Below are 24162 nucleotides of genomic sequence, written 5' to 3' on the forward strand. Positions count from 1 at the left end.
CTGGTTCAGCGCCGCGTCCGGCAATTTTCATCCGACTTCCGAGATGACGTGTGACCCTTACCTCGGCTATAACCGGCTCGTCGATCTCCCGCAAGTTCTTAATTTAGTCTCCTGTTCTTGTCTCGGAACCACACAACTTGTTAATATGTACAAAAAATGCATTGATTATTTATCTACTCTTATCTATTTTGCTATGCTCTATATGTCTCAAAATATTACACATTACTGGCTTATCACCTTAGTCTCACCATCCTCTTCAACTTTCCAATCCAATTCCATTTGACCACTCTCATCACATAATACATGAAATACGCAAAAAAAATATTGCACACCACAAAGCCAAAGAACACGCCAAGATCTCTCCACCTCGTTGAGTAACTGAATCCGATCTGACGCAAGTAGTCATCACCGACAGTGTACTGGCAGAACTGACAGTTCGAAGTTGCGTCCGGGTTAAGTAACCTGCCGACAGAATAGTTCTCAACCCAGTAGCCAGCAAACTCGTCGCATGTCATGTTCGAGTTCGTTGGTGGTGTGAAGATCGCTAGTTCGGACTCGCCGCAGATAACTGGAACGTCATGCAGTGCTGTAGTGACGATTGCGCGGACAATCCAGCTCAAGGGATTGGCCCAGTATATGAAGTACTTGAAGAATCCGTTCAACGCAGTATACGGAATCATGATACCAACTGTGACCTCAGTGATCACAAAGAAGAACGGGTTGATGATGCCTGCCGTAATCAGCGAAGGAACAAAAGCACCAAGCCATATCGCAAGATAATTGTGCCAGAGCTGAAGCAAGAGAACAGCGAGGAACCCAAATCCAGCAACTGATGCCTTCATATACATGCCAGGCATGTACCAGAAAATCGGGAAGAAAGTCACTGATCCAAGAATCGCGTATGGCGTCACACAGATAATGTAGGCCGTAACTTGGGCGATCCAGGAGTATACCTTCGCGTTCCGTTCACGAAGTTCGTACAAGTCTCGCGCCAGGATGAATTGAATCTCAATCGCGTTAACCGTCGGAATGCTGACGATAATAGCGAAGAACATCAAGAACCCCCGAGATTGCATGTCAAGAATCGAATTTTTGAGTTGGAAAAATATAACACCGGAAATAATGCCACACATGACCGAGATGAAAATTATCGAGTACCCAAACGAAGGGGTTCTCCAGAAATCCAGCCATAACCGTATGGTGACAACCTTGATCTGCTCCATCAGCGGCGCTGCATACTCTAGATCTTCTCCCGGTCGCTGTTCCGTGGCAGTATTACTTTTTCTCGTTTCAATCAACCGGCTGATTTCCTTGCCCAGGTTCTGCTTTTCTTCTGAGTCCTGCCATATTCGGAACCAATCTGTCTTTGACCGACGAATACCTGCACCGACAACTTCCAAAATATACTCGGCCGGATTTTCGTCAGGTGCCGGACCAGCCGCTCGTTTCGAAAAATAGCTGATAACTGACGAGCCGCCATTGTCCCCAATTGGTCCGAAATATGCGGTCTTGCCTCCCCGATTCAAAAGCAAAAGGTTATCAAACTGGTTAAACAGAATACTAGATGGCTGATGGATCGTGCAAATTATACTGAGGTTCTCAGCTTGAGCAAGCCGGCGGAGGAAAGTGACAATAGAAAATGCACCTTCTGAATCAAGACCAGACGTCGGTTCGTCCAAAAACAACAATCGCGGCTTAGAAGCCAGTTCTATTCCGATTGTCACACGTTTGCGTTCTTCGACGGATAATCCACAGCCAACATAGTCGATAAGCGCGTCCGCAATCGGGCCGAGATCAAGGAGATTGATAATATCTTCAACATACGCGTACTTCTCTTCTAAGGGTACATCCGCAGGTTGTCTCAATCGAGCAGAGAATCTCAGCGCCTCTCGGACAGTTTGGTTTGCTTCATGAAGATCTTGTTGCTCCACGAATCCCACCGTTCGCTGGAAATCTTTACCCAGAGCCGATCCGTTAAGAAGATAGTCACCGGTAACAGTTCCAAATGTCATACGCTGCGAGAGTGCGTTCAGGAGCGTCGTCTTGCCTGCGCCGGAGGCTCCCATCAAAGCGAGTAATTTTCCCGGTGCAGCGTACCCTTCGATGTCTTCGAGGAGCTGACGTGGGCCATTTGGTGTCGGAATAACGTAATTCACGTTTCGGAAAGTGAATAGAGGTCCTTCCTGCCTGACATATGATGGTCTCTCTTCATCAACCACCTTCTCAGACGTAGCTGGCGATGATGAAGTTGTCGTGGCTGTGTCAGGGACAGTCGTCTCCACTGTCGACTGCGACTGCAGTTGCGCCGACTTGCGCTGTTTGACAAATCGTTTGACTTGACCTCCGCCTGCAGTGCTATAAGTGATCAACTCCGACCCGACCACTTGTACCATCAGGAAGAACAGAAAATACGCAATGAGAATACCAAAGTTGCGCCACAAATCATGTCGTTCGTAACCAAATTGTATGTTCACGTATCGATCGCCGTTAACATACATTTGTCCAGGCTCAGATCCAGGGATTATGCAAGCCTGGTTAGTGATATCGACTGGCGATCCATGTGGGCCGAGCGCGGGGACCAGCTGATCAGGCGCGCAGAGCATTTCGCGTTGATGAAACTCATTGGACATAAGCGCCGAGAAGGCGTATGACAGCGGGTCCATATAGTAGATCCACCGGTACCACCATGGCATGGAATATTGTGACTTGACGTAACCTCCGGCAAAAACTAAAACGTAAAGTATCATACCAACAAGCCTGAGACAGGCATGGAAATCATTCGAGAACACTGCGACGGCGCGGTAGAAAGAGAGCAGTCCAAAAGTTGACGTCAAGATCAAGAGCACACATGTAAAAAACTGTCCGGGCGTCTGTGCAAGGTCCGAAAGGAAGTAAAGGAATAGAATGTACACAGTGATCTGAACGAATAGAAGCGGCAATTCCGCAATCGTTTTGGCCAGCGTCAAGGCAGATCGCCGATACATGCCGAATGATTGGTGTTTATTCTCAAGACTTCTGCCCGCGATAACCATACCCGACTCAATCATCAACACCCAGCCGTTGAAGACCAGAGCGAAGAAAACTATCCCGCCTCTGTTGAAAGCACCACTGGTGTCCTGCTTAATGTTATAGAACAGCGATCCAAAGACCAGGCCAATGACGACCGAGTTTATTAATTTCGACCGCAGAGAAACCTGATCCTGCCACTGCAGCTGCAACTGCCGCTTAACGAGGTAGCCTACTTGTTGCACGAACGACACTGTGTAAGGACTAGCCTTGCCCAAACTTTTCGCTTTTTGCATTGCGACTGCCTTAACGAACTCTGAAGCCGAAGCGTGCCCGGTATTCTGCAATTCATTGTGGTACTCCTCGATCTCTTTCAGAGAGTCTGTATAATAACGAGATGCTTTGAACGCCGCTTCAAGGGCTTCCGGAGTCTGGGGTGCCAGATCCTCAAAACCCGGTCGTATCTGGCGTTCTACTGGATTTGTAACGGATGTAAGGAAGTCAGCAGTCGTTACCGTAGGCAGCGATTCGAACCCAAGATCTATGAAGTACTGTCGAGCTTCTTCGGCCGGACCAAAGAATATCTGGCGCCCAGAGTCAATTAAGCAGACTTTGTCGAACTCACGATATAGAGACTCGCCAGCCTGGTACAGGGTCACAATAGTAGTCGAGTGCATCAGATCCGTCATGATTCGGAGTGAACGGATATAATCAACCGCTGTCGATGAATCCAGGCCTCTAGTAGAGTTATCAAACGCGACGATTGCAGCTCTGTTGGCCAGGACCTAATGATTGTTAGTTGTAAGCAAGTAAACATATCTAGGAAACGCTTACCTCCGCAATAGACACTCGCTTTCTTTCACCTCCGGAAATACCTCTGGCTGCCGCGTCACCACCCACTAACGTGTTCAAAGTGTGCTCAATTCCAAACATCTTAACATACAAGTTAAGAAGTTTGTCAACAAATTCCGCTCTCGTCTCTCCATGAATTCGCATCGCCGGGGTCTTCAAGCTCAATGCAAACCGCAGTGTCTGAGAAACTGTCAACGTTGATATATGATTGTCATCCTCAGAGTTGAAGATAATTTCTCCACGATATTGTTCGGCGGCTGTTTCAGCGTCGATGCCGTCGTAAATAACCTCGCCATCGACCGCAACATATCCATCTCGTTGGTTGGTGAGTGCACGTAGTAATGTAGTAGTGCCAGAACCAGGAGATCCCAGCACAAGAAGCATTTCTCCCGCTCGAACGAGTCCACTGAAGTCCTGAATAATTGTCCGAATGGTTGGCTTGGGTCGCAAGCGCGCCGGACCATGTGCTTTGATAAAGTTCCAGATGTCCAGGCCGAAGAATCCCCAAAATGCGTCGGCAAATGTCTGGACATAGTTCGTGCCGCTTCCAACTCCCGTGACAGTGAGACTTTTAAAGGACACGCCGATCTAGAGGACTGTTAATGGCGTACCATAATAGCGATTCCATTTTCACTAATGTACCCTCTTTGGCTTGAGACCAGAGTCATGCTCCTTCTTCGTTTCATTCCGTATCCAAGCTTCCAAATCCCAGCCTTCCTCTTCGTCATCGACAGCGTGCTTCTCAATATCATATCCTCCGGCATCCGAACGCGATGAAGTAATGCGTGAAATTCTCGAGGTACGTGATAATTCTTGTCGAAGTTCCTCAAACTCTTGCTCCGCCTGGGCTACATCAACACCAGCACCCTCGACGGCCTCACCCCACCGACCGTCGCTAATCGTGGTGTTTCGATGTTCGAGTGTTCCCAATGTGGATGCCATCGAGCCACTGCTGCCTGCCGTCGACATCTCGTAACTGCTGAACCGCGTTTGACGCTACGAAAATATATACCTCTCTAAGGTAGGTATTATATACGTCTAGTGCAGGCAAGGGAACGTGCACGGTTTAATTCGTCCAATTTCAAATCCTACGAGGCTGCGGATGAACTAGTGGCCGCTGGCTGACAAATTTGACCATCTGATTAGCAAGCAGGCACTTGAATTTCAATTCACGGGGGTGGGATGAATTATAAGTCCCAACTGACCGACCAGACAAAACCCGAGTGAGTGAAATCTTGACGTGAATCTTTTCATGGGAATCGGGGATATCCTGATGTATTGTATGTCGATGGGTCCTATGGCCCCGGCGTCGCGGGAATTTTGTGATCGATAGCGAATAAAGTTTACACAAGTTCGGAAACGGTTAGCTAAAGCTTAAAAACAAACATGCTTCACAATCCATTGGTGACAAATGCACTCTTTCCTCCGAATCGTGAAGTCCGAAAAAAGTAATATATATATATAACTTTGTCGGCAATTGTAATTATTTCAACTCAATTGGGAATGAGTCACTTTGCGCAAAGCCATCGAAGAGAAGTTGAGTACAGGAGCAGAAATACCAATCGCATGCGGAAGGGCGAACTGACTTTCTGGCATGCGCAGGTTTGCTGCCAAATTGACGTTTGGGCTAAAGTGGGGGCGTTATCTGCATAGTAACAAACACAAGTAGTAAGTGGAACCGTTCAATGTGAATCCCGAATAGTGAAATGTTGCTTACTCTCCATGCAGCATGCGTAAACTACTTATTAACTTACATTAAATTTTTTTCATTAAAGCCTGTTCCTTCACGTTCCTGTTCATTGTTTTTAATTAGCCAGTCCCATCGGCCATTAACTGTACTCGGCCTAAGTCGAGGATCTAATCCAAATCAATATGAGGACGACAGTAACCAGAGATCGCTTTGCTTTTCGAGGTCGCTATTCTCGCGAAACCTCGAATCACTCTATCATGAATTCGTGTCCTTCGAGCAGCCCTTGTTGACCAGATACAGCCTGGGTTATACTGACAGCCATCGCAGAAACCAGGGTGACCTAACAAGAATATTACACCATCGCCGCGACATGGACAAATCAGCTGTCCTCCGCTGAACAGTTGCCTCGGCCCTTGGCTTGTGCGGACTTCTTATCACTATGATTACTTTTACGCACTACAACCCTAGCCTTACAGCAGTTTTCTCACGGACCTTTTCTATAATAGTTCACAGAAATCTTGCCCAACAAACTTGCTCAATGCGATGAGTTGATGAAATGTGGCAATACGTAAACAACGTGTGCCTACATCGTACGACTAGGGCTGTTGGCGATACGATATCGGCAAGGTTTGGGCCGGCAATCGGCGTCGTCGAACTTAAGGTCGGCCAATAATTATCGTTCTATCGTATCCCAGACGTTAGATATCGTTAATAACCGTGACGGTGCGATTATCGTCGCCGATAATTAAATGTTTATGATACCCAGAACACGAATTGGTTTTTTTTTTTGAGCACGACGTCTGCAGTACTATGATCCCATGCCCATGCCTATTGGAACTCAGACTCCGATGGCAAGACTCCGCATCTTAGCTATTTGGATTGATCGAACGCCACAACGTAAGTAGAAGTGGAATGAAGTCTGTAAGAAAACGACCACTCGGAATTCAGTGTTCCGTATGCTCAACTATGACTTGTATGCAAGGCAACAAATAAGCTAGTTCTTAGAGCTACAGACTGCCTACCAACATTTACTGCTCAAAGATTGGCTACGGCTCACGCAAATCCATGAAGTGCTCTCGAAATTCAACAAACTGACTTTGTTTATTTCGAAAACAAAGCCACAGATCAGCCTCGCCGTCCTGCCATACTATGAACTGTACGATTTCCTCTGAATCTAAGAATGGCTTTGTATGTCTCGACCTTGACACTGGACTTGCGGTTAAGGAAAGAATAAACAAGTACAACAAGTAATATGGTTTCATGGACGAATCTGATATGTACTATACTGCACTTGTCCTGGATCGTCGAGTAAAAGGCAACCTGACCTTCGAGGAATTAAGAGAGGATAATAATTCTGGTAAGCTGATTCTACAAGCCATACGCTAGAATCTCCCTCAGCAGCACCCATAGGCTGTTGCGGGATCGGGGTTGCCAATCGCAGCTTGACAAACTTCTGCCACAGACAGAATCGAGGATAGTCTTGTACTTACTTTGTGCAAATAAAACTTGCTTAGTCCGAAATATCTGTAGTTGAACCAAGCTATATATTGGAACGAGATACGCATTTGGGATGTCGTATCCGAGACCGGTCGAAGTTACAGTCTCCAGATTATTGTACCAGCACGCGATTAAATGCATAGACCATATACGACCTGAACGCCTGAATCGCATTATATACACAATATTTACACTAGAATCAGACCTGGTCATACGCCTATTAATCATCTGACCTGCCTACACCAGATTTCCGCTATTCCCCTCCTGAACCTCGATTTGTCCGATAATCGGTTCTAAGGCCACAGGAACCCACTCCGCGGCGTCCCCTTCAAATGTCCATTTTGTTCGATTTGCATAGGAGCGTTCAGACTCCATCTCAGAGATGTCATCGTCGCTTTCACTGTCGTCAATGTCGATGTTGAATACAGCTACTTTGCCGCCCTGCATACGAATGCGGTCGACATATCCCGCAGCAGGGTATACAGTTCCGCTTGTGCCTATCACCAAAATCAAATCGACTTTACCGGCCGATATGAAATCATCTGCAGCCTTGACGACTCGCCATGGCAGCGGCTCACCGAACCACACGACACCGGGTCGAAGGAGTCCGGTATGACATTTCGGGCAACGAGGCAGACCCGATTGCGGTATATGTGTATAGGGCGTCGATATTTCCGATGCGATTGCGAGTTCCGGAGTGAGTGGATGCATGAAATGATTATCTTCTTGGAAATCGCAATAAAAAGATGTGCATTTGAGCGAGAACAGGCTGCCATGCAAATGTAATAGCTGATCCGGCGGATGATTCGCGCGCGTCGACAGGCCGTCGACGTTCTGTGTGAGAGTAAGAAACTCAGGCATACGCTTGGCGAGCTCTGCAAGAGCATAGTGCGCTTTGTTTGGCATTGCGCGGAGCGCGGCCGCTCGTCTAGCGGAGTAGAACTGCCATACTAGCGATGGATCATTGCTGAATGCTTCCGGCGTTGCTAATTCCATAGCATCGTGATTCCTCCATAATCCACCAGCGCCGCGAAAAGTTGGCAGGCCGGACGATGCCGATAAGCCGGCTCCAACTGAATGATACATATTAGCCGAAATGAGGATTCCAGTATTGAGAGAAATTTACCAACCTAAAGCAAGTATGCGCTTCGAGGATCGGAGGTACGCCTGAAATGACGCGAGATTTGCAGCAACTGAAGGCGTCAATGTCTCTAGCTGTGTAGATGGTGTGGGAACAATGGGACAATCGAACCCGTAAGGCAGTGCCGATCGTGATACCGGATGGTCAACAGTCATCGGATAGCTGACAGTGGGTATGATCCCCGATCAAAATACTGGATATTTTCCAGATTCAAGTAGATCGTCGTGTATTATTCTTTGGGCATCTCTGGTTGTCCAGTTGTTTGTCTGACGTGTGTCGAATAGCCAGCCGACGTAATATTTGGGTTTATTTTGTTAATTGATGGGGACTGTATCCACTAGTCTTTATAGAGTAAATACGAAATCTAAATAAGTTACTGGACTTTTCATCGCTTTTATGATAGGAAGTTTGGTCCTTGTGCAGGGGGTTGTACTCTAACCATTTCCCTGCGTCCCACGGCTTATCCACACCGCGGGGACCACAAGAGTCTGGTATGATACAAAGGGCAAACTGTAGGAGAGAGAGAGACTGCGCAATCGTCACGAGGCCGCGCTAACTGTTATAGTGTTAGACCCTGCCTGCCAAGGCGGCCCTGGCATCACTGCAGCACGTCCCGGGAGTGGTCATAGCTAGGCGAGAAACGGCCATACTATTGTTGATGGGATACTGGCTCAAGGGGGGGGCGAACGACCTGGTCGCAGCTCAGAAGGGCTTGTACGTCCTCGTGCTAGAAATTGGGGCAGGCGTCAGATCGGGTTACATGCTGACGCATATTTGTGTGGGGGCTTAGTCAGAGTAGGCCTATTGTTCCATTCCTTTCCATTCTTGAGCAATCCTGTGGTTAGGTGGAAGCGCGACAGATGCGGCACAAATGCTCTGATATGTTGCGCTGGTGGGCGCTGGTGGGGCTCGAGCGGGCTCTTTTTTCGGACATGACGTCGGCCGACATGGCGACACAAACGTCGAGTATCGACGGGGCAGCGTCGACACCACAGTTAGAAATGAAAGCCTGTTAGCGGCCACCCGAAATTGAAAGCCTTAGGGGGCCCTTCAGGCTTTCCACTGCTCACCTTCTCCATCCTGTTCGTCTACGCTATCGTGTCGTTTGAAATCACTACTTTGCTTCTCTCACACGACCCCCGCTTGCCTATCTCTTCTGCTCGTCACTCGCAGCTTGACGCCTCTTGTCCTCACTACACATTAGTGCCTGCTGCTTCACGAATCCCGGAATTTTTATAGTTGTCTATCTGGCTCGAACGTAGTCTTCCTGCCTGCTCTTCTCCCCATCAGGTGTGTTTCCGTTTTCTGCTCCAATTGACCTCCGTTCTGTACACGTGTCCGCTGTGTCAACCGCACGTTGCGAATAACTGGTGGTTGTCCCTGTTCGTGCATGCACTTACTGACATATTCCTCGATCCAGTAGCGTCCTTCAATTCCCTACCACCACTCATATTTTTCTCAACCTCTCGTACCCCGTGTCACGCTCGCACTCTGTGCCGCCTCACAAACACTTAGCTCTGCACCATGGCGAACCTAGACCCCGAGACCGTAGCCGACGTCATCGACTGGAACACCTTCGGCCAGATACTAGAGATGGACGACGACGAGGATGACAGAGAGTTCAGTCGGAGTATTGTCTGGAACTTTTTCGAGCAGGCGGAGAATACTTTCACACAAATGGACACAGCCTTGTGAGTCTTTTCCTCTTCCATGACTTATTTGTTTTGGTGGCTTATGTTTGCTGGAAAATTGCCGCGTGGCCACCGATCTCTGATATATGCTAACATGAGCTTGTTTGCAGAACCAATGGCGACTTGGATCAGCTGTCATCACTCGGACATTTCCTGAAAGGATCTTCCGCTGCCTTAGGTCTCACCAAGGTCAAGAACTCGTGCGAGAAGATACAACACCTGGGAGCTAAGAAAGATGAGACTGGTACGACGGAATTGAATGACCCAGAACTCTGTCTCAAGGAAATCCAGATTATTCTTGAGTCAGTGCGGCAAGAATACGCCGAGAGCGAGTCATTTTTACGGAAATATTACGATAGTGAAGAATCTGGATCTAATTAAGACAGTATTTTATTTTATGACAAGACGCAACGAATAAATATCTATGACAATGATTATATCGGCGGGTTAGCTATGCTAACATGGTGTTGAAAAGATTAATGGACAGAGATGATCATGTTCATTGCCTTAAGAGTGGTTTTGCACTTTTCTGTTTCTCTAGGAATAACAATATCGAATAGCTTGAGCATTTAGCGTTGGATGCGGTGCGGTATCATTTCTGGGATTATTTTGATTTTAATGTATTTAGTAGATTTTTGTATCAGACTGTTCTCGTCGGTTTTTTTTTTCGTGTCTCAAATTTGTTTTCCTGTATTGTCTTCTCACGATCAGTGAATATAGGTGTGCTTGTGTTGTTCCAGAGACTGCTGCCGAAAGTACACGTTTGATACATCTATTTATCTTTGAGTCTCTTAATCGGCATTCGGTACAGAGAGCTAGCCGTGGATTTATTGTTGTCCCACTGTCGAAGCAACATTCATAAGACGGAACAGTACTCCATTTAAATAGCAGCGACATCAAATAGCGAGGACATCTCCATGGGAACTGGGTGTAACCAGTTGAATGGGCGATGTTAAATGACCAGAAGGAGATACGGACTCTATATTTCGTAAGGTCCTGACTCTCTGTGTTATAACTCTCAGAATTAACAATCGATAAATTTTAGTGCAATTTTATAGTTTGCGCTGTGAAGCATAAAGAAAAGTAGCTACAAGTTGCCGGTGCGTCATTTAACTAACTCAATAAGAATAAACAATTACCGTTTCTTTGCGTCCGACAACAATCGACACGGAGTTTTGGTGTCGCTCTACGTCATTTTTTGAACCAAGCGGGCCCCCTTTCCCTAGCTCTGCACCAAATATGACGTCTTAGGGTTCCACTTCTAGTGAGCTACAAGCGCGACGCGTGAATGTGTGAACGTGACTGACGCGACTGAAGCAGCGAGTTCCATTCTATTGTTTGGATAAACCCGAATCGTTTGTGAGTAATTGTTTTCAAAAGTTACGACTGTCGCCGAGTAATTAATTCTGGAGAAGTAATGGGCTCGAACGAGATGCAAACCGGCGGCAATCAAGTTGTCGACTGCCCGGCTTGCAATAAGCACATCCCACTTCTGGACATGAATAAGCATCTCGATACCACCTGTTTATGGGCACCGTCTCCTCCTACAATACCAGCTACCCCGGTCTCGCGCTCGATCATAGATCTATCTCAACAATCGCAAGAATCGTATGAAAAATGCTCAAGTCCGCCGCCGACGTCTCGACGGAAGGTCGCAGAGCCGCCGGCAAAGAATCAAGGGCCTGTGGCGCCGATATTTAGTCGTGCCAGTGTAGCGAAGAGAACGAGCTCTACTGGCGAGGAACTACTTGGTGTGACAGATGTCGCTGTTACACCTGAGGATGATCGAAACATAAGGAGGCGCATAGAGGAGCAGCCAAAGTTCCAACACTCGACTACGACAAATATAATAAATGGAAAGTCAAATGGAATGAAGAGTGCGAAGGACGTGCAACCTTTGGCTGAACGTGCTAGACCGAAGAATTTAGACGAGTTTGTGGGACAAGAGAATTTAGTGGGGAAAGAGAACGGCATCCTGCGAAGGTTTATCGAGAGTAGGTCACCTTGATACGGGCGGTCATTATATGGTGGATCTGACAAACGCTAGGCGATTCATGTCCGTCATTAATTTTCTGGGGACCATCTGGAGTGGGCAAGACTACATTAGCAAGAGTATGTGTCTAACCAAACTCTCCAGAAAGCGTTACTACGGCAGAAGCGAGCTAACTTTTGCCGATTTAGATTATTGCGCGTTCCACCAAGTCTCGTTTCGTGGAATTGTCAGCGACTTCCGCAAGTATAGCTGACTGCAAAAAAGTGTTCGATGAGGCGCGAAATGAGTTGCGCCTTACCGGTCGGAGGACGTATTTATTTTTAGACGAGGTGCACAGGTTTAACAAAGCCCAACAAGATGTATTCCGTAAGTACTCCTTAGTCGAGCCATACATCTCATACTGACCTCGTACATAGTACCTTATATTGAGCGAGGTGACATAGTGCTTATTGGCGCTACTACTGAGTCAGCTCCCAACCGCATTTATGATCTGCTACAAATAACTGACTAAATGTACGTAGAAATCCGTCGTTCAAAGTGAATTCGGCATTGATTTCCCGCTGTCGTGTTTTTATATTGCAAAAGCTTTCTCAAGACGAATTATACACTATCATCAGTCGTCTATCATTATCATTGGCATCAGAACACGCATCGGATATTAGATCTTCCGAGACCGGCGTGTTCACCGAAGACGCGCTCCGATACCTCGCGGGTCTGGCAGACGGCGACGGCCGCACGGTTATTAATCTTCTGGAAATCCTGCTCAACTCAAGGTCACGCTCATCATCATCATCATCTCCCATAGCATTGGACCGAGTCAAAGCAGACCTCCAACGGACGCACTTACTCTACGACCGTCTAGGCGATGCACACTATGATACTATATCCGCGTTTCACAAGTCAGTACGAGGATCCGATCCGGATGCCACTCTCCTCTATTTAGCAAGAATGTTGGAATCAGGTGAATCGCCATTATATGTTGCACGCAGGATGATCCGCATCGCGAGTGAGGACGTCGGATTGGCGGATGACTCGTGTCTTCCGATTGCCGTCGCCGCCTATACTGCTGCCGAAAAGGTTGGCATGCCGGAATGCGACATGGCGTTGGCTCATTGCGCCGTCAAACTCGCATTGGCGAAGAAATCTGTCAAGGTTTATAGGGCATACAATGCCGCGAAAGATAAAGTGCACAACGATCCGGAATTCAGTTCTGCCCCCATCCCGATACATTTACGGAACGCACCGACAAGGCTGATGAAAGAGATTGGCTACGGCAAGGATTATAAATATAACCCCGACTATGAGAACGGACAAGTTCAGCAAGAGTATTTTCCAGAGAAGTTGCGAGGCACGAAATTCCTACCGGATCTCGATTTGGGTACTAAATTGGATGAAGGACTCAGCAATGACGTTGGACAGTCCAGCTGACTGCATTCAAATTTACAGTGAGAGCAGTATTTTGGACAAATTCATTATAGATCTGGAGTTATGGCATTTTGGGATTGACATTAAATATTAAATCTACTCAACATATTTACAATTCTGTACTTTCCGCTACTTCCTGAGCAGCTTCCGGTCTCTTACATAGCTCTGCGATATCTCTATACATGACACCATTCGGATCCACCAAATCCAAGCAGATATTCACTGCATCAAGCATTTCCTCAGGAAGTGATTCGTCTGTCCTATCCGCTTCAAACTCGGCAATCATCATCGGCCACTGAGAAGCCAAGAAATGCTCCATCGCATTCACGTTTCCAGATCGCGATACCAAAACCGCCACTGTAGACCACATCCACACGTCTCGCTTGACACCATATACATACAAATCCTTCCATTTTTTCCAAAATAGATCGAATCTTTGTGCGTGTGCTAAGGAAGTGAGAGACATTAAGATGTATGTCGGCGTAGCCTCGATTCCATGCTTGACCATGATCTTGTCCATCATACCCGCTCGAGGATCCACTGGAATGACGTCGGCGCTCTTATCCCAGCGACCCATGCCAGAAGGATGCGGATACCGCGACAGCACGTTGTAGTCATAACTAAACTGAATACAAGCGCGGTACAGCACAGTGAACAGGGCCGGGTTATTAAAAATCTCTAATCTCGCTAGCCTAGCACAGGTCCGTAGCAGATAACATATCTCTGCAAATCTTTTATTAGTAACCCGCTCCCATACTACAGCCTCCTGAATCTTCGCACGCTGCTTCTCTACTGGAATGAACTGCTTCGATAACGCAATAGTTGTGAGGGCGAGCATGAAATCGTCTTGCCGGATAGGAACCCCGTGCCCGAACTGCTCCATCAAGCTGTCCGTAAGCAATCTCACCGGAACTTCGTTGTAATTCAACGAATGGGCTACCTGCAAAAACTCTAGTCGTCGTCGCCAATGGATTGCTGCCGCTGAATTCCAAGACAGTATGTCATCGAAATCTCTTAGAATAGGCCGTAGTTCGTCACTTAAATTCGTTTTAATGTGGCTTTCGAGAATGAGAAAGTTCGTGAGCGCTGCAATTTGCAAACTCTGTATATCGTCCTCGGTGTCTAAGCATGTGAATGCTTCGGGAATTAATGAAGCAATGTTGCGTAAAGTTGAGGCTTGCCCTGCGCGGCACAAATCCGTCAAAATTTCTTCGAGTTCAATTTGGCATTGCAATGATAAGCCGGCTTTTGTCAGCTCTTCAATTTTCTGAGCTATTTCCGTTTCGCTCAGGGCCGCGTGCAAGCCATGTCGCGGTAAGATGACCTGCTTAGTGGAATCGACATGTACTGTATCTGTGCCAGATGCATCATTCGGAATCGCGTTATAAATAACAGACACCGTGTGCATACTGCGTCTCACAAACGCAGGTGAGTATGGCGTCGACCCGTTATTGGTAGAGGGTTGGTGCGGCCTGTGGTCTTGGCTAAAAATCCTAAACTCTGGTGTCTCTCTCGATAAGGGATCATTGAAAATCCTTGGCTTGCCTCCCATATGCGCATACCTTTTCGCCTCCGATTTGCCCTTCCTTTTGGTGCTCGTGCGGTCTCGCAATAAATCTGACGCCGTGAAACGCGTTAGTTGTTCGTCCAACTTTGGCATCTCGTGTAACCATAATCCCTCAAGATCCAGTTGCCATCTCTTTTCGCTAGTGATAATGTGTATATGAATACCCTTTACCCGAGAATCGAAAAATACCCATGAATTCTTGCCATTACTTCGGAGATCGTTTTCATAAGCTGAAACATCGCCTGTATACTTGGAGATCTTCTTCTTGATCCGGCGTTCCTGAATTTTTAATTTGTCCTTGCTCACAAGACCTTCAATACGCGACTTAGCACGGTATGTTTTCTTCAGGTGAACACGAAGTTCCTCGGACCCGCGGATCAAATGACGGTCGCTTCGAGCTGTCCCCACTATCATAATCGCACTGGGGCCGAATGTGGTATTCCGATTCCGTAGATCGACTAGGCTTAGCTCCGTCAATCCCAGGTCCGTCGCCAAAAAATTGAGTATCTCGGTGACTTCCTTTGGGGCATCTTCTGGGATGTCAGGCAGTAGCGCAACGTTGGAGACCGAAGAATGTGCATTAGCCTCACGCAAGTACCATGGCACGCTGTCGAAAATAACGCTGCTTTCCGGCTGTTCTTCAATTTGGAATTCCCCGTCATGTAAATGGTATTCCAAGCCATCAATCGTACTGTTGTCCTCGGTAGCTTCGTATCGCTTGGCCTCCGGGTCGAGGTGGAATTCGGCAGTTGCGTCGGAGTGGATGGTATTCTCTAGGTTGTCGTCGGAAGTATTTATGCCCGCTGCAGCTCCACTAGCAGAGACGTCCGCATTTTCCTCGCGGATAATGATGGCGTTTTGAACGTCGATGATCATGTCAGATGCATTAGGATTTTCGGTCTCCTTGGACTCGAGCTGAACATCCTCCCTCTCAATATGTGCGGCTTTTTCCATGGCGTTAGTCGAAAGTCATGAACTGGAACGAAAAAGAGTGTATTACCATTTGTGAATGCCCTTTTGCTCTCGGCGAGACTCTTCACAACCGCTGACCCAAATCCACCTCGAGACTCTTGGTTCTCTAAACATAATAGCCGCAAATGTCGCGTGTTGTTGAAAGAAGCCCAGACTGCATTGCTCGATTTTGTTAATGGCCTGATAGTCGTCGTGCTCGTCCTCGTGAGTTGCCGGCGGATTGCACTGCTGCTGCTATGTAACATGATACCAACCTCAATTAACCCAAACAATTGCAGTATACGGCTAGACACTCCAAACCTTGAGAGCGTGCGCTATGACAATTCCCTGCTATATGCTTAATATACTAGACGAAGATATGCCGTTGTTTAATGGGATTCGGATGCTGAGCATATCAGGGGTCGCCATCGGCCTGCAAGTTTCGCCCTTCGCCAACGCAAACTTTTCTATAGACAGCGTACCGGCGTAGAGCGCCGGCAGCTAAAGTTACAACTTACCCCTGACCTAAATGAGTACTCATTGGATTACAACAACATTTTATTTAACCATAAATTATACATTATTTTTGTGCTATATACACTATCCAACTGCAAGTTTCACATAAACTGCCATTGCGGTTTAGATAACGGCCCTCATTGTCGCTTTCTCAAAGGTTCGATATAGGTCCTATGCAGATGATTTATTGGTCCGTTGCCCTTTCCAAGGTCTAAATCATCGGCGATAGCGTCGTGAACGTAATCTATCGACTTTTTAATAGCCCCAGGTACTGGTAAGCCCTTCGCCAGATTGGACGCAATCGACGCTAAATTGTAAATTAGTACCCCCATCAACAAGACCGTACAGCGATAGCTATGAGTTAACTTACATGCCAATGTACACCCAGTGCCGTGAGTATTCTTGGTGATGATAAACTTGCTTTCAAAGATATAGTATTCTTTCCCGTCGTACAAAATATCGGCCACAATCTGGCTTGGCGAACTCTCCGTCACGCTTGTGTAGTTAGCTGATAAAGGCAAATGACCACCTTTTAGTAACACATATTTCGGTCCGAGTTTGAATAGTTCCTTTGCCAGTTCTTTGGCGTCCTCTAACGATTCTACCGAGAAATCTGTCCCGGTAGCGACTTTGTGAAGAAATTTAGCTTCCTGCATATTAGGCGTTATTATACATGCGATTGGGAAGAGGTCGCTTAGGTACGCTGATACTGCGGAGTCTGGCAGTAACTGAAAATATTATTAGAGTTGTACTTATATGAGAGAAAGAACCGATACGCACTTGTGAGCCGGACGTGCTGATCATGACTGGATCAACCACTATTTGTTCTGCTCCATATTTTCGCAGGCACTTTGCCACGGTTTTAATAGTATTTTCGCTTGCAAGCATTCCTATCACCAAATTAATAGCCATTCGTCGACACGTCAAAGACCGGAGTGAGCCTACCAGTCTTTATCGCATCAACCCCGACGTCGGTAAACACCGCATCCAGGGCTGTCTCAATGAATCCCATGTCGGAGACGGGAAATATGGCTTTGACGCCAGTAGCTAGTGTACATAGTTAGAATCATTGTTACTCTCGCGAAAAGATATCGAACCGTACTATTCTGCGCCGTCAGAGCCGTAATGCAAGTCATCCCATAGCACCCATGTACCGTAATTGTCTTTATATCGGCCTCTATACCGGCTCCGCCCGATGAATCGGACCCTAGTAGGAACTGTTAGACTTTATTTGGCTTATTAGGAGCGCTGGACGGAGATGAGCACAAGATGAATTGGATCAATACCTGCAATGCTCAGAACTCGCGGGAGCGTTAGTCCTGACATTTCTCAAGATAAAATGCGAATCAAAAGATTTCAACTGCAATGCCCTCAGTTGAATTGTCGATCGATGTAGCAATCAAATGTGGTATTGTATCAGTCCCCGTAGGAGTCAGATTTTTGGTTGGCGGATGAGTCTGAGCCGCAGAGATGGACCAGATATTTTGACACTGACATCGGCATTGACAAGCAAATAGCTTAGACAATCATTACCTGCAAAAGTGCAACACTCTTACAATAGCGAAATGAGCCATATCAATTCCTGTCTATATCAAACGGTGTTGATCAATTTCTTGCATATGATGGTTTGATTCTGCTGCTGTGCATTTGGTAACTTACATGCCACGAAATAAATTAATGGGATATGGTATAAAACAATTCTGAAGTCCCAAAATTGCAAATAAATAATTAATATTCGTACAATTGACTTCCAGCATTATACGACGACATCAAACTTAACGACATCCCAATAATGAGGCATATGTCTCTTTCTCGGCGAAGTGAAATGCACTACCGCGTCTGTAGTCTCTTCTTGGTACCAGGAATACCGTTCAATGCAGAAACCCTAAACCGAACTAACAAAATGTCGAGGCAAACAAAATTACAGAGTCTCAATCTTTGTTAGTATTAAATTTCTATAAAACGGAGTACGAATAGTTCTGTTCACCAACATCAGCAAAATCTCAGGCTTATCAGGACAGGTCTTAGATATCCGCCGAATCGAAGAAGCTAACGGGCCAGAATATCAGTGGCACAGAGATGAAGTTAGAACTCGGTCAGGTTCTCGTGGCGGATCCTGAACTGCTCGCGCAGCAGGAAGAGCAACTGTTAGCGGAGAACCCAGAAAATGATAACGAACAGGAGGAAGAAATGACCGTTGACGACAAGCTGTGCATTGAGTGTGGTGACCAGCCTGCAGAGTTGTACTGCACGGCCTGCGACGAGCAGTTTTGCAACGTATGTTTTGGGTATTTGCATCGCACTGGAGTACGTACTTTCTAATAGCCTTGTCGCGTTGGCTTTCGCGGATATCATGTGTGAATGCTTATTGAGTGATATTTAGAAACGAAAAGGCCATGCTATTAAGAAGTTTGCCTACGAGACTCCGGAAACGACTGAGGATGGAGAAGTCCAATCGAGTTCGGACGTGCCTGACACCGTGTCAGTTAACAACATGGATATCGACGAGCAATCTGAACCTGCTAGTGGTACTATGACTCCTAACACAACCTTGTCAATGTTCGCGGAACCTATCATTATTGTATCACAGGGATCGGCATCTTTTGGGTCCTGGTTGATGCAACGGACGAAGTACATTCCGATCCGTTTGACTCGGGGAGAGCGGAAACTTCTCAGATTGTGAGCTTAGACTTCCTCAACGTCAGATGCATGTACTTGATGAATATACTGACTCAATAATCCGCAGGTTGGAAGCCGCATTGAACGTTTCAGAATACACCGACAAAGTCGACGTGCTCGCCTACTCGTCAAAAGCCAAGCGCATCATCGGCCAACTGCAAGAAATCTGCTCGATCCTTGCAGGTCTAGTCGTTGCAACTGACATGAAGCTTGGCCAAGAGATGTTCGAGGATAAGGACTTTGCACGGAATGCAAAATGGTTCAAGAAGATTTTCGAGATTGGTCGACGATACAAGATTATGAACCCTGAGAAAATGCGCGACAGTTTCGGAAAATTAATGTACATGGTCATGGATTCGCGACTGCCTGAGATCCAACAGGTGATGGAGTTTGACCTCTACATGCCAATATTGACCGTGCATTCGTTTTTGGAGTCCAAAGATTGTTTGGCATTGTTGGAGGATAACCTGGTAGTGCAAGCTACGGCGGAAATCTATCCCGAGCACAAGAAACGCTCACAGATTCAGGCGGAAATTAAGCAGAAGGAACAGGCTATTGAGACGCTTGCTCGGAGGTACTATAAATCTGGCATCATTTCGCAGGATGAGATCCGGTACGTTTATGTCATCTCTATACCTCATGCAATTTAGTCATTTACGAATACCAGGCAATGTCTGTACTCCATTGGCGATAACCACTCCTATCTGCGATCAAATAAGAATCCAGTTGAGAAGATGCAGAAATATCTTCAGCAATATTTCCATCCAGAAAATATTGAATCCGAATACACGCTTGCTATTTCTTCTGGCAGAGCTGGAGCGAGGCTTTCACATAACCACGAAAAACAGTACTACTACGTCAACCAATCACTCACTCTATGGTCCATTATCATGAATGATATGTTCATGCTATGGAGCCTAGCAGATCAGGATTTGCTCTCCACTCACGCCAGGTACCGTCTGCTCGACAATGGTCAAGGTCTCAACCGCGTGCAATCCTGCCCTGCCGTGTCCCGTGCTATGCAGGGCGTCATCTCAAATGCACAGAAACGTGCTAAATCATGGATCGGCTCCTCAGCCGTGCACCTTGGTGACAGAAGCGTGCCAAATGCGTGGTTTTTTCTCGACAAGTATCTACAAGTCCCACAAATCCTGAACCCACTAGAATCAGTCATTAGCAATATCGACGTCGTGGCTCGTGACCCGTTCGTGTATGATTGGATCCGAAGTCAGTTTGGGAGCGTCGAGGACCTCAAAAAGACCATTCTGTGTGATTTTTTCAAGCATGCGTTTGATGGATCAGGCGCGGACAATTTTCAGGAGGCCGGGTCATGCATTGATGGACGACTGACCAGTGCGTGGAATTGGACCAACTCGATTTCCAAGAAGCCGTACTTAAAGATCTTCTTGCTGTGCGGATTTACTGGATTTAATGGCACGGACGGTTTCTAAACGCTGCGCCCACTTCAAGATTGGTTATTCAAAGTAGTACGAAGTGTGGTGAGCAGCAAAATGAATGGAACCTTAAAAATTGATTGAGACATGACTGTTCGGTCTCTATATCATTCTTGAATTTGCATATATTTTGTTCCGTGATAAGTTCGGCGCATGATATAAACGATTTCCGTTGTTACAGGATATTATGGTCTTTCGTGTTGGTTTAGATTCAAAGAATAGATGGGTTGTTTGTTGTAGTTATAAGTGATAATCACAGTTCACGCAAACTTTACGATTATCGGCTGCATCCATGAGCCCGAACATTAAATTTCAATATCAGTATGACTTTATTAGTAGCAACGTCATATATGACTTTGTAACCCACACCAATATTTTTACAAGAACACCAATTTCTATATAAACTAAAGGAAATATAGCACTGTAACATTAACTTAAATTTTTTATTTTACCTGACTTCCGAGTTCATAAATTAATGAAGCAAAGGGGAAATCGCATTCGCAAATAATCTATGTGGAAGCCCGATAACTATTCCTTGCGGTCGAGTGGTTCTATAGATGCAAAATTTAGTATACCACACGATCACCGCGACGTCAACTACCACAGAGACCAACAACCACGTTGAGGAATATCATGAAAAAAAATCATCCGAAGAAGTAAACATTTCTGACTTCACTTCATCATTCAGAAAGCTTAACACAACATCGTCGCACCGCGAATCGCCGAAGTCATATCGATAGTAAAGAGAATATAATCACCATCTTCGGAAACCGAGCTGTGCGGTGTTCGAGCCTGAGTAGCCGCCGGATCGGTTGCCCCATCCCCCACGGCCACCACCACGGCCGCCGCCGGCGCCGCCCCAACGGCTGTTCCCGCCACCACCTCGAGAGAACCGACCCATTTCTTCAAGCTTGGGGTCAATGTACTGTTTAGCCTCTCGCAAGATTGTCAAGAGGTCGCGCGATTGCTTGGAGTTGTCGCTGGTGAAGAGGGTGATGGCGGTACCCGTAGTGCCGGCTCTGCCAGTTCGGCCAATTCTGTGAACATAGTCCTGAACACATACATTAGTATCGCACTCCATATAAATGAGAAAAAATAAGTAACATACTTCACTATTGTTAGGATAGTCGTAGTTGATGACATACTTAATGTCCTTGACATCTATCGGCATCGATTAGTTATCAAAAGCTCAAAAGAATTGACTTCAAGCGCTCTCCATCCTCTATTCATAGATTATTATGCCTTCGTCATGTTCTAACCCTCATTTCGCATACTACGCATCATTTGGTTTGTCAAGCGACGTTTAAACAACCGCAAATTGCATGATTTCTCGTAGGTATACAAAATATACGTTCACATATTGGTATGCCGTTTCCTTTCCTTTTCTTACACCGAGTCAGGCAACATAGTGGGTCCTGAAAATCTCCAGATTGGAGTATCTTAGTTCTTATGAAGAGGCCTCGTATTTGGCGTGAGAACAATCAGTGCCATAAAGCATTCTGAGAAGGTTATAACGTACAATTGGACAACATTTAGAAATGTATTATCATCTCTTTTTCTTCTCACGAAAAAGCTTCTAATAAAATACACAAAATCCTTTCTTTTATGCGATCCCTTGTTCTGCTAGCAAAACCGTGGAACAAAAGAAAAGATATAGTCTGTATCTTTAGAAATTAACGCATTTTCGGCGAAGAAAACGAATGTCCAACTCCTTCTCCTCTCCTTCTGAACGGTAAAATGAAGCCAGGTGGTTTGTGAATGACTCGGGGGTTGAAAGAAAGAAGCCAAGACGCAATATGGTTCAAGTGTTGCACAACAATCTCATGCATACACTGAACAGAAAATCATTTACAGAAAGAATCCCCCAAAGCACAGCAATGGAGCAACTTTCCTAAGCCAGTTGTCACGTCGGATATTATCGCGCTTCTAAGCGAAGAATCCAGACAAACGATGTGCTCCAAACGATGCCGGATGGCAAAGAGAGTTAAAACAGTACAAAGAAACAAGAATAGAGAAAAGCAGAGATTTAAGGGTATCTAGAAACAGAAATCAGAGTATATCATACCAATACCACGGGAGGCGACGTCCGTCGCCACCATGATGGGAGACTTTCCAGTTCGGAATTCGTTCAAAACCCAGTCTCGTTCATTCTGGGCCTTGTCACCGTGGATTGCCAGTGCAGGCCAGCCATCCTGACGAAGAAATTTAGTGATATCGTCGGCCACACGCTTGGTGCCAACAAAGATAAGGACTTTAGAATCTTGATTGTCCATGGCCTTTTCGAGATGTTTGACCAATCTAGGCGACCTCAGTATAACAAGTAACAATAAAAACCTTCGACAACATACTTATCTCTTTTCTCCATCTCCGTAACAACCTCAACGATCTGAGTAATGTTGTGGGAAGCAGACAATTCAAGCGAACCGATGTTGACCTGAATATAATCGTGAAGGTAGTCATTGGCGAGACGCTGGACTTCCTTGGGCCAGGTAGCTGACCACATGCAAGTTTGGCGATCGGGACGGATTTGGTCGACGATCTTTCTGATCTGAGGTTCGAAACCCATATCCAACATACGATCGGCTTCGTCAAGGACAAGATAAGTCACACGACGGAGATTGGTCTTGCCAGACTCGATCATATCGATCAAGCGACCAGGAGTAGCAATGCAAATTTCGACGCCACGCGCGAGGTCACGGATTTGCTGGCCTCGAGGAACACCACCGTAAACACAGGTATTGCGGATACGTGAAGATTTACCGAATTTAGTGCACTCTTGCTGGATCTGAACGGCAAGCTCACGCGTGGGAGCAAGCACCAAGACAATTGGACCATCGCCAGGGGCAAGGAGGGGCTGAGCGTTAATATGAACGATGGCGGGAAGACAGTAGGAAAGCGTCTTTCCGGACCCAGTCTCAGCGATTCCAACCAAATCACGACCAGAAAGAGCCATAGGCCATCCCTGGGACTGAATTGCAGTAGGAGCACTAAATCCCTGAGCCTTAACCTCGTTGATAACGTATGCTTGGAACACCGTTAGTCTGCTGTCTATTGCTGACACTAATTCATTCAACTTACAAGGAAAACCAGCTTCGTCAAAAGTCTCCACAGGTCTTGGAACATCGTTACCCTTAACAGTCATCTTTTTATCGGTGCGAAACTGCTCAATATGCTGCAGGGAACGGGTAGTAACATTAGGATTCTCTTTGTAAAAGTTCTTCTCGAATCTGGGAAGCGAGTCCAAATTCCAATCTTGCTTCTTCAAACTCGCCCCAAGATTCGACATGCGGTCACCTCCAGAACCGCCATAGGACGAACCGCCACGCGAACCATAAGAGCCGCCACCACGAGAGCCGTAGCTTCCTGAGCTGTAACCTCCCCTGCTGTGACCGTGATCACGGTCGTTGCCAGTGCGATCATTGCGATCACGATCGTAGCCGCCAGATGAACGGTAAGAGCCACCGTAAGAAGAACCTCCGTAACTCATATTGTATCAAATGTATATGTCTATAACTGTGAGTGTGGGAATGAAGAAATGGGAGCAATGGAAAAAGAGGAATTGTGGAAGAGAAATTTTTAGTTAGCGAGCTTTCTAGTGGCAAAAACCTTGTTTGCACTGTGACAAAGAGAATAGGAAAATTGGATAGAGCCACGTGCGGCTCTTGCCACCAGCGATACAGGGGCCGTTTCTGCAGCAGCT

General features: G+C 46.4%; 8 protein-coding genes across 8 annotated transcripts; 3 read left to right on the forward strand and 5 right to left on the reverse strand.

The window, feature by feature from the left end:
• Positions 1–159: 159 nt before the first annotated feature.
• V1513DRAFT_441381 (ABC-2 type transporter-domain-containing protein) lies at positions 160–5125 on the reverse strand (the record flags this gene model as incomplete). Its single annotated transcript, XM_066897518.1, has 3 exons — positions 4501–5125; positions 3841–4446; positions 160–3791 (listed from the first exon to the last, which is right to left on the reverse strand). Coding segments are annotated over exons 1-3 (4486 nt in total), but the record flags the coding sequence as incomplete, so codon positions are not given.
• Positions 5126–7046: 1921 nt separating this feature from the next.
• Positions 7047–8693, reverse strand: V1513DRAFT_316458 (DHS-like NAD/FAD-binding domain-containing protein). Its single transcript, XM_066894670.1, has 2 exons — positions 8176–8693; positions 7047–8118 (listed from the first exon to the last, which is right to left on the reverse strand). The coding sequence occupies exons 1-2, from the start codon at positions 8339–8341 to the stop codon at positions 7283–7285; spliced, it is 1002 nt and encodes a 333-aa protein (XP_066754736.1). The 5' UTR covers positions 8342–8693; the 3' UTR covers positions 7047–7282.
• A 1017-nt stretch (positions 8694–9710) lies between these two features.
• On the forward strand, positions 9711–10258 carry V1513DRAFT_430588 (signal transduction histidine kinase; the record flags this gene model as incomplete). Its single annotated transcript, XM_066896351.1, has 2 exons — positions 9711–9877; positions 9988–10258. 2 exons carry the CDS (start codon positions 9711–9713, stop codon positions 10256–10258), a joined length of 438 nt encoding a protein of 145 aa, XP_066754737.1.
• Positions 10259–11294: 1036 nt separating this feature from the next.
• Positions 11295–13298, forward strand: V1513DRAFT_424252 (uncharacterized protein; the record flags this gene model as incomplete). Its single annotated transcript, XM_066896075.1, has 5 exons — positions 11295–11871; positions 11925–11989; positions 12059–12236; positions 12287–12335; positions 12392–13298. The coding sequence occupies 5 exons, from the start codon at positions 11295–11297 to the stop codon at positions 13296–13298; spliced, it is 1776 nt and encodes a 591-aa protein (XP_066754738.1).
• A 33-nt stretch (positions 13299–13331) lies between these two features.
• Positions 13332–16265, reverse strand: V1513DRAFT_463411 (uncharacterized protein). Its single transcript, XM_066899968.1, has 2 exons — positions 15863–16265; positions 13332–15806 (listed from the first exon to the last, which is right to left on the reverse strand). The coding sequence occupies exons 1-2, from the start codon at positions 16077–16079 to the stop codon at positions 13405–13407; spliced, it is 2619 nt and encodes an 872-aa protein (XP_066754739.1). The 5' UTR covers positions 16080–16265; the 3' UTR covers positions 13332–13404.
• An 88-nt stretch (positions 16266–16353) lies between these two features.
• V1513DRAFT_441397 (pyridoxamine kinase) lies at positions 16354–17771 on the reverse strand. Its single transcript, XM_066897519.1, has 6 exons — positions 17616–17771; positions 17432–17554; positions 17275–17376; positions 17110–17219; positions 16700–17057; positions 16354–16636 (listed from the first exon to the last, which is right to left on the reverse strand). The coding sequence occupies exons 2-6, from the start codon at positions 17463–17465 to the stop codon at positions 16467–16469; spliced, it is 774 nt and encodes a 257-aa protein (XP_066754740.1). The 5' UTR covers positions 17466–17554; positions 17616–17771; the 3' UTR covers positions 16354–16466.
• Positions 17772–18281: 510 nt separating this feature from the next.
• Positions 18282–20843, forward strand: V1513DRAFT_412399 (uncharacterized protein). Its single transcript, XM_066895751.1, has 4 exons — positions 18282–18636; positions 18713–19008; positions 19076–19621; positions 19676–20843. The coding sequence occupies exons 1-4, from the start codon at positions 18409–18411 to the stop codon at positions 20457–20459; spliced, it is 1854 nt and encodes a 617-aa protein (XP_066754741.1). The 5' UTR covers positions 18282–18408; the 3' UTR covers positions 20460–20843.
• Positions 20726–24048, reverse strand: V1513DRAFT_441406 (P-loop containing nucleoside triphosphate hydrolase protein). Its single transcript, XM_066897520.1, has 5 exons — positions 23541–24048; positions 22811–23486; positions 22528–22760; positions 21571–21623; positions 20726–21513 (listed from the first exon to the last, which is right to left on the reverse strand). Exons 1-5 carry the CDS (start codon positions 23947–23949, stop codon positions 21217–21219), a joined length of 1668 nt encoding a protein of 555 aa, XP_066754742.1. The 5' UTR covers positions 23950–24048; the 3' UTR covers positions 20726–21216.
• Positions 24049–24162: the final 114 nt, after the last annotated feature.

Source organism: Lipomyces chichibuensis, assembly GCF_038497645.1.
Source record: "Lipomyces chichibuensis strain CBS 12929 unplaced genomic scaffold V1513scaffold_8, whole genome shotgun sequence".
In the NCBI taxonomy this organism is placed as follows: Eukaryota; Fungi; Ascomycota; class Lipomycetes; order Lipomycetales; family Lipomycetaceae; genus Lipomyces; species Lipomyces chichibuensis.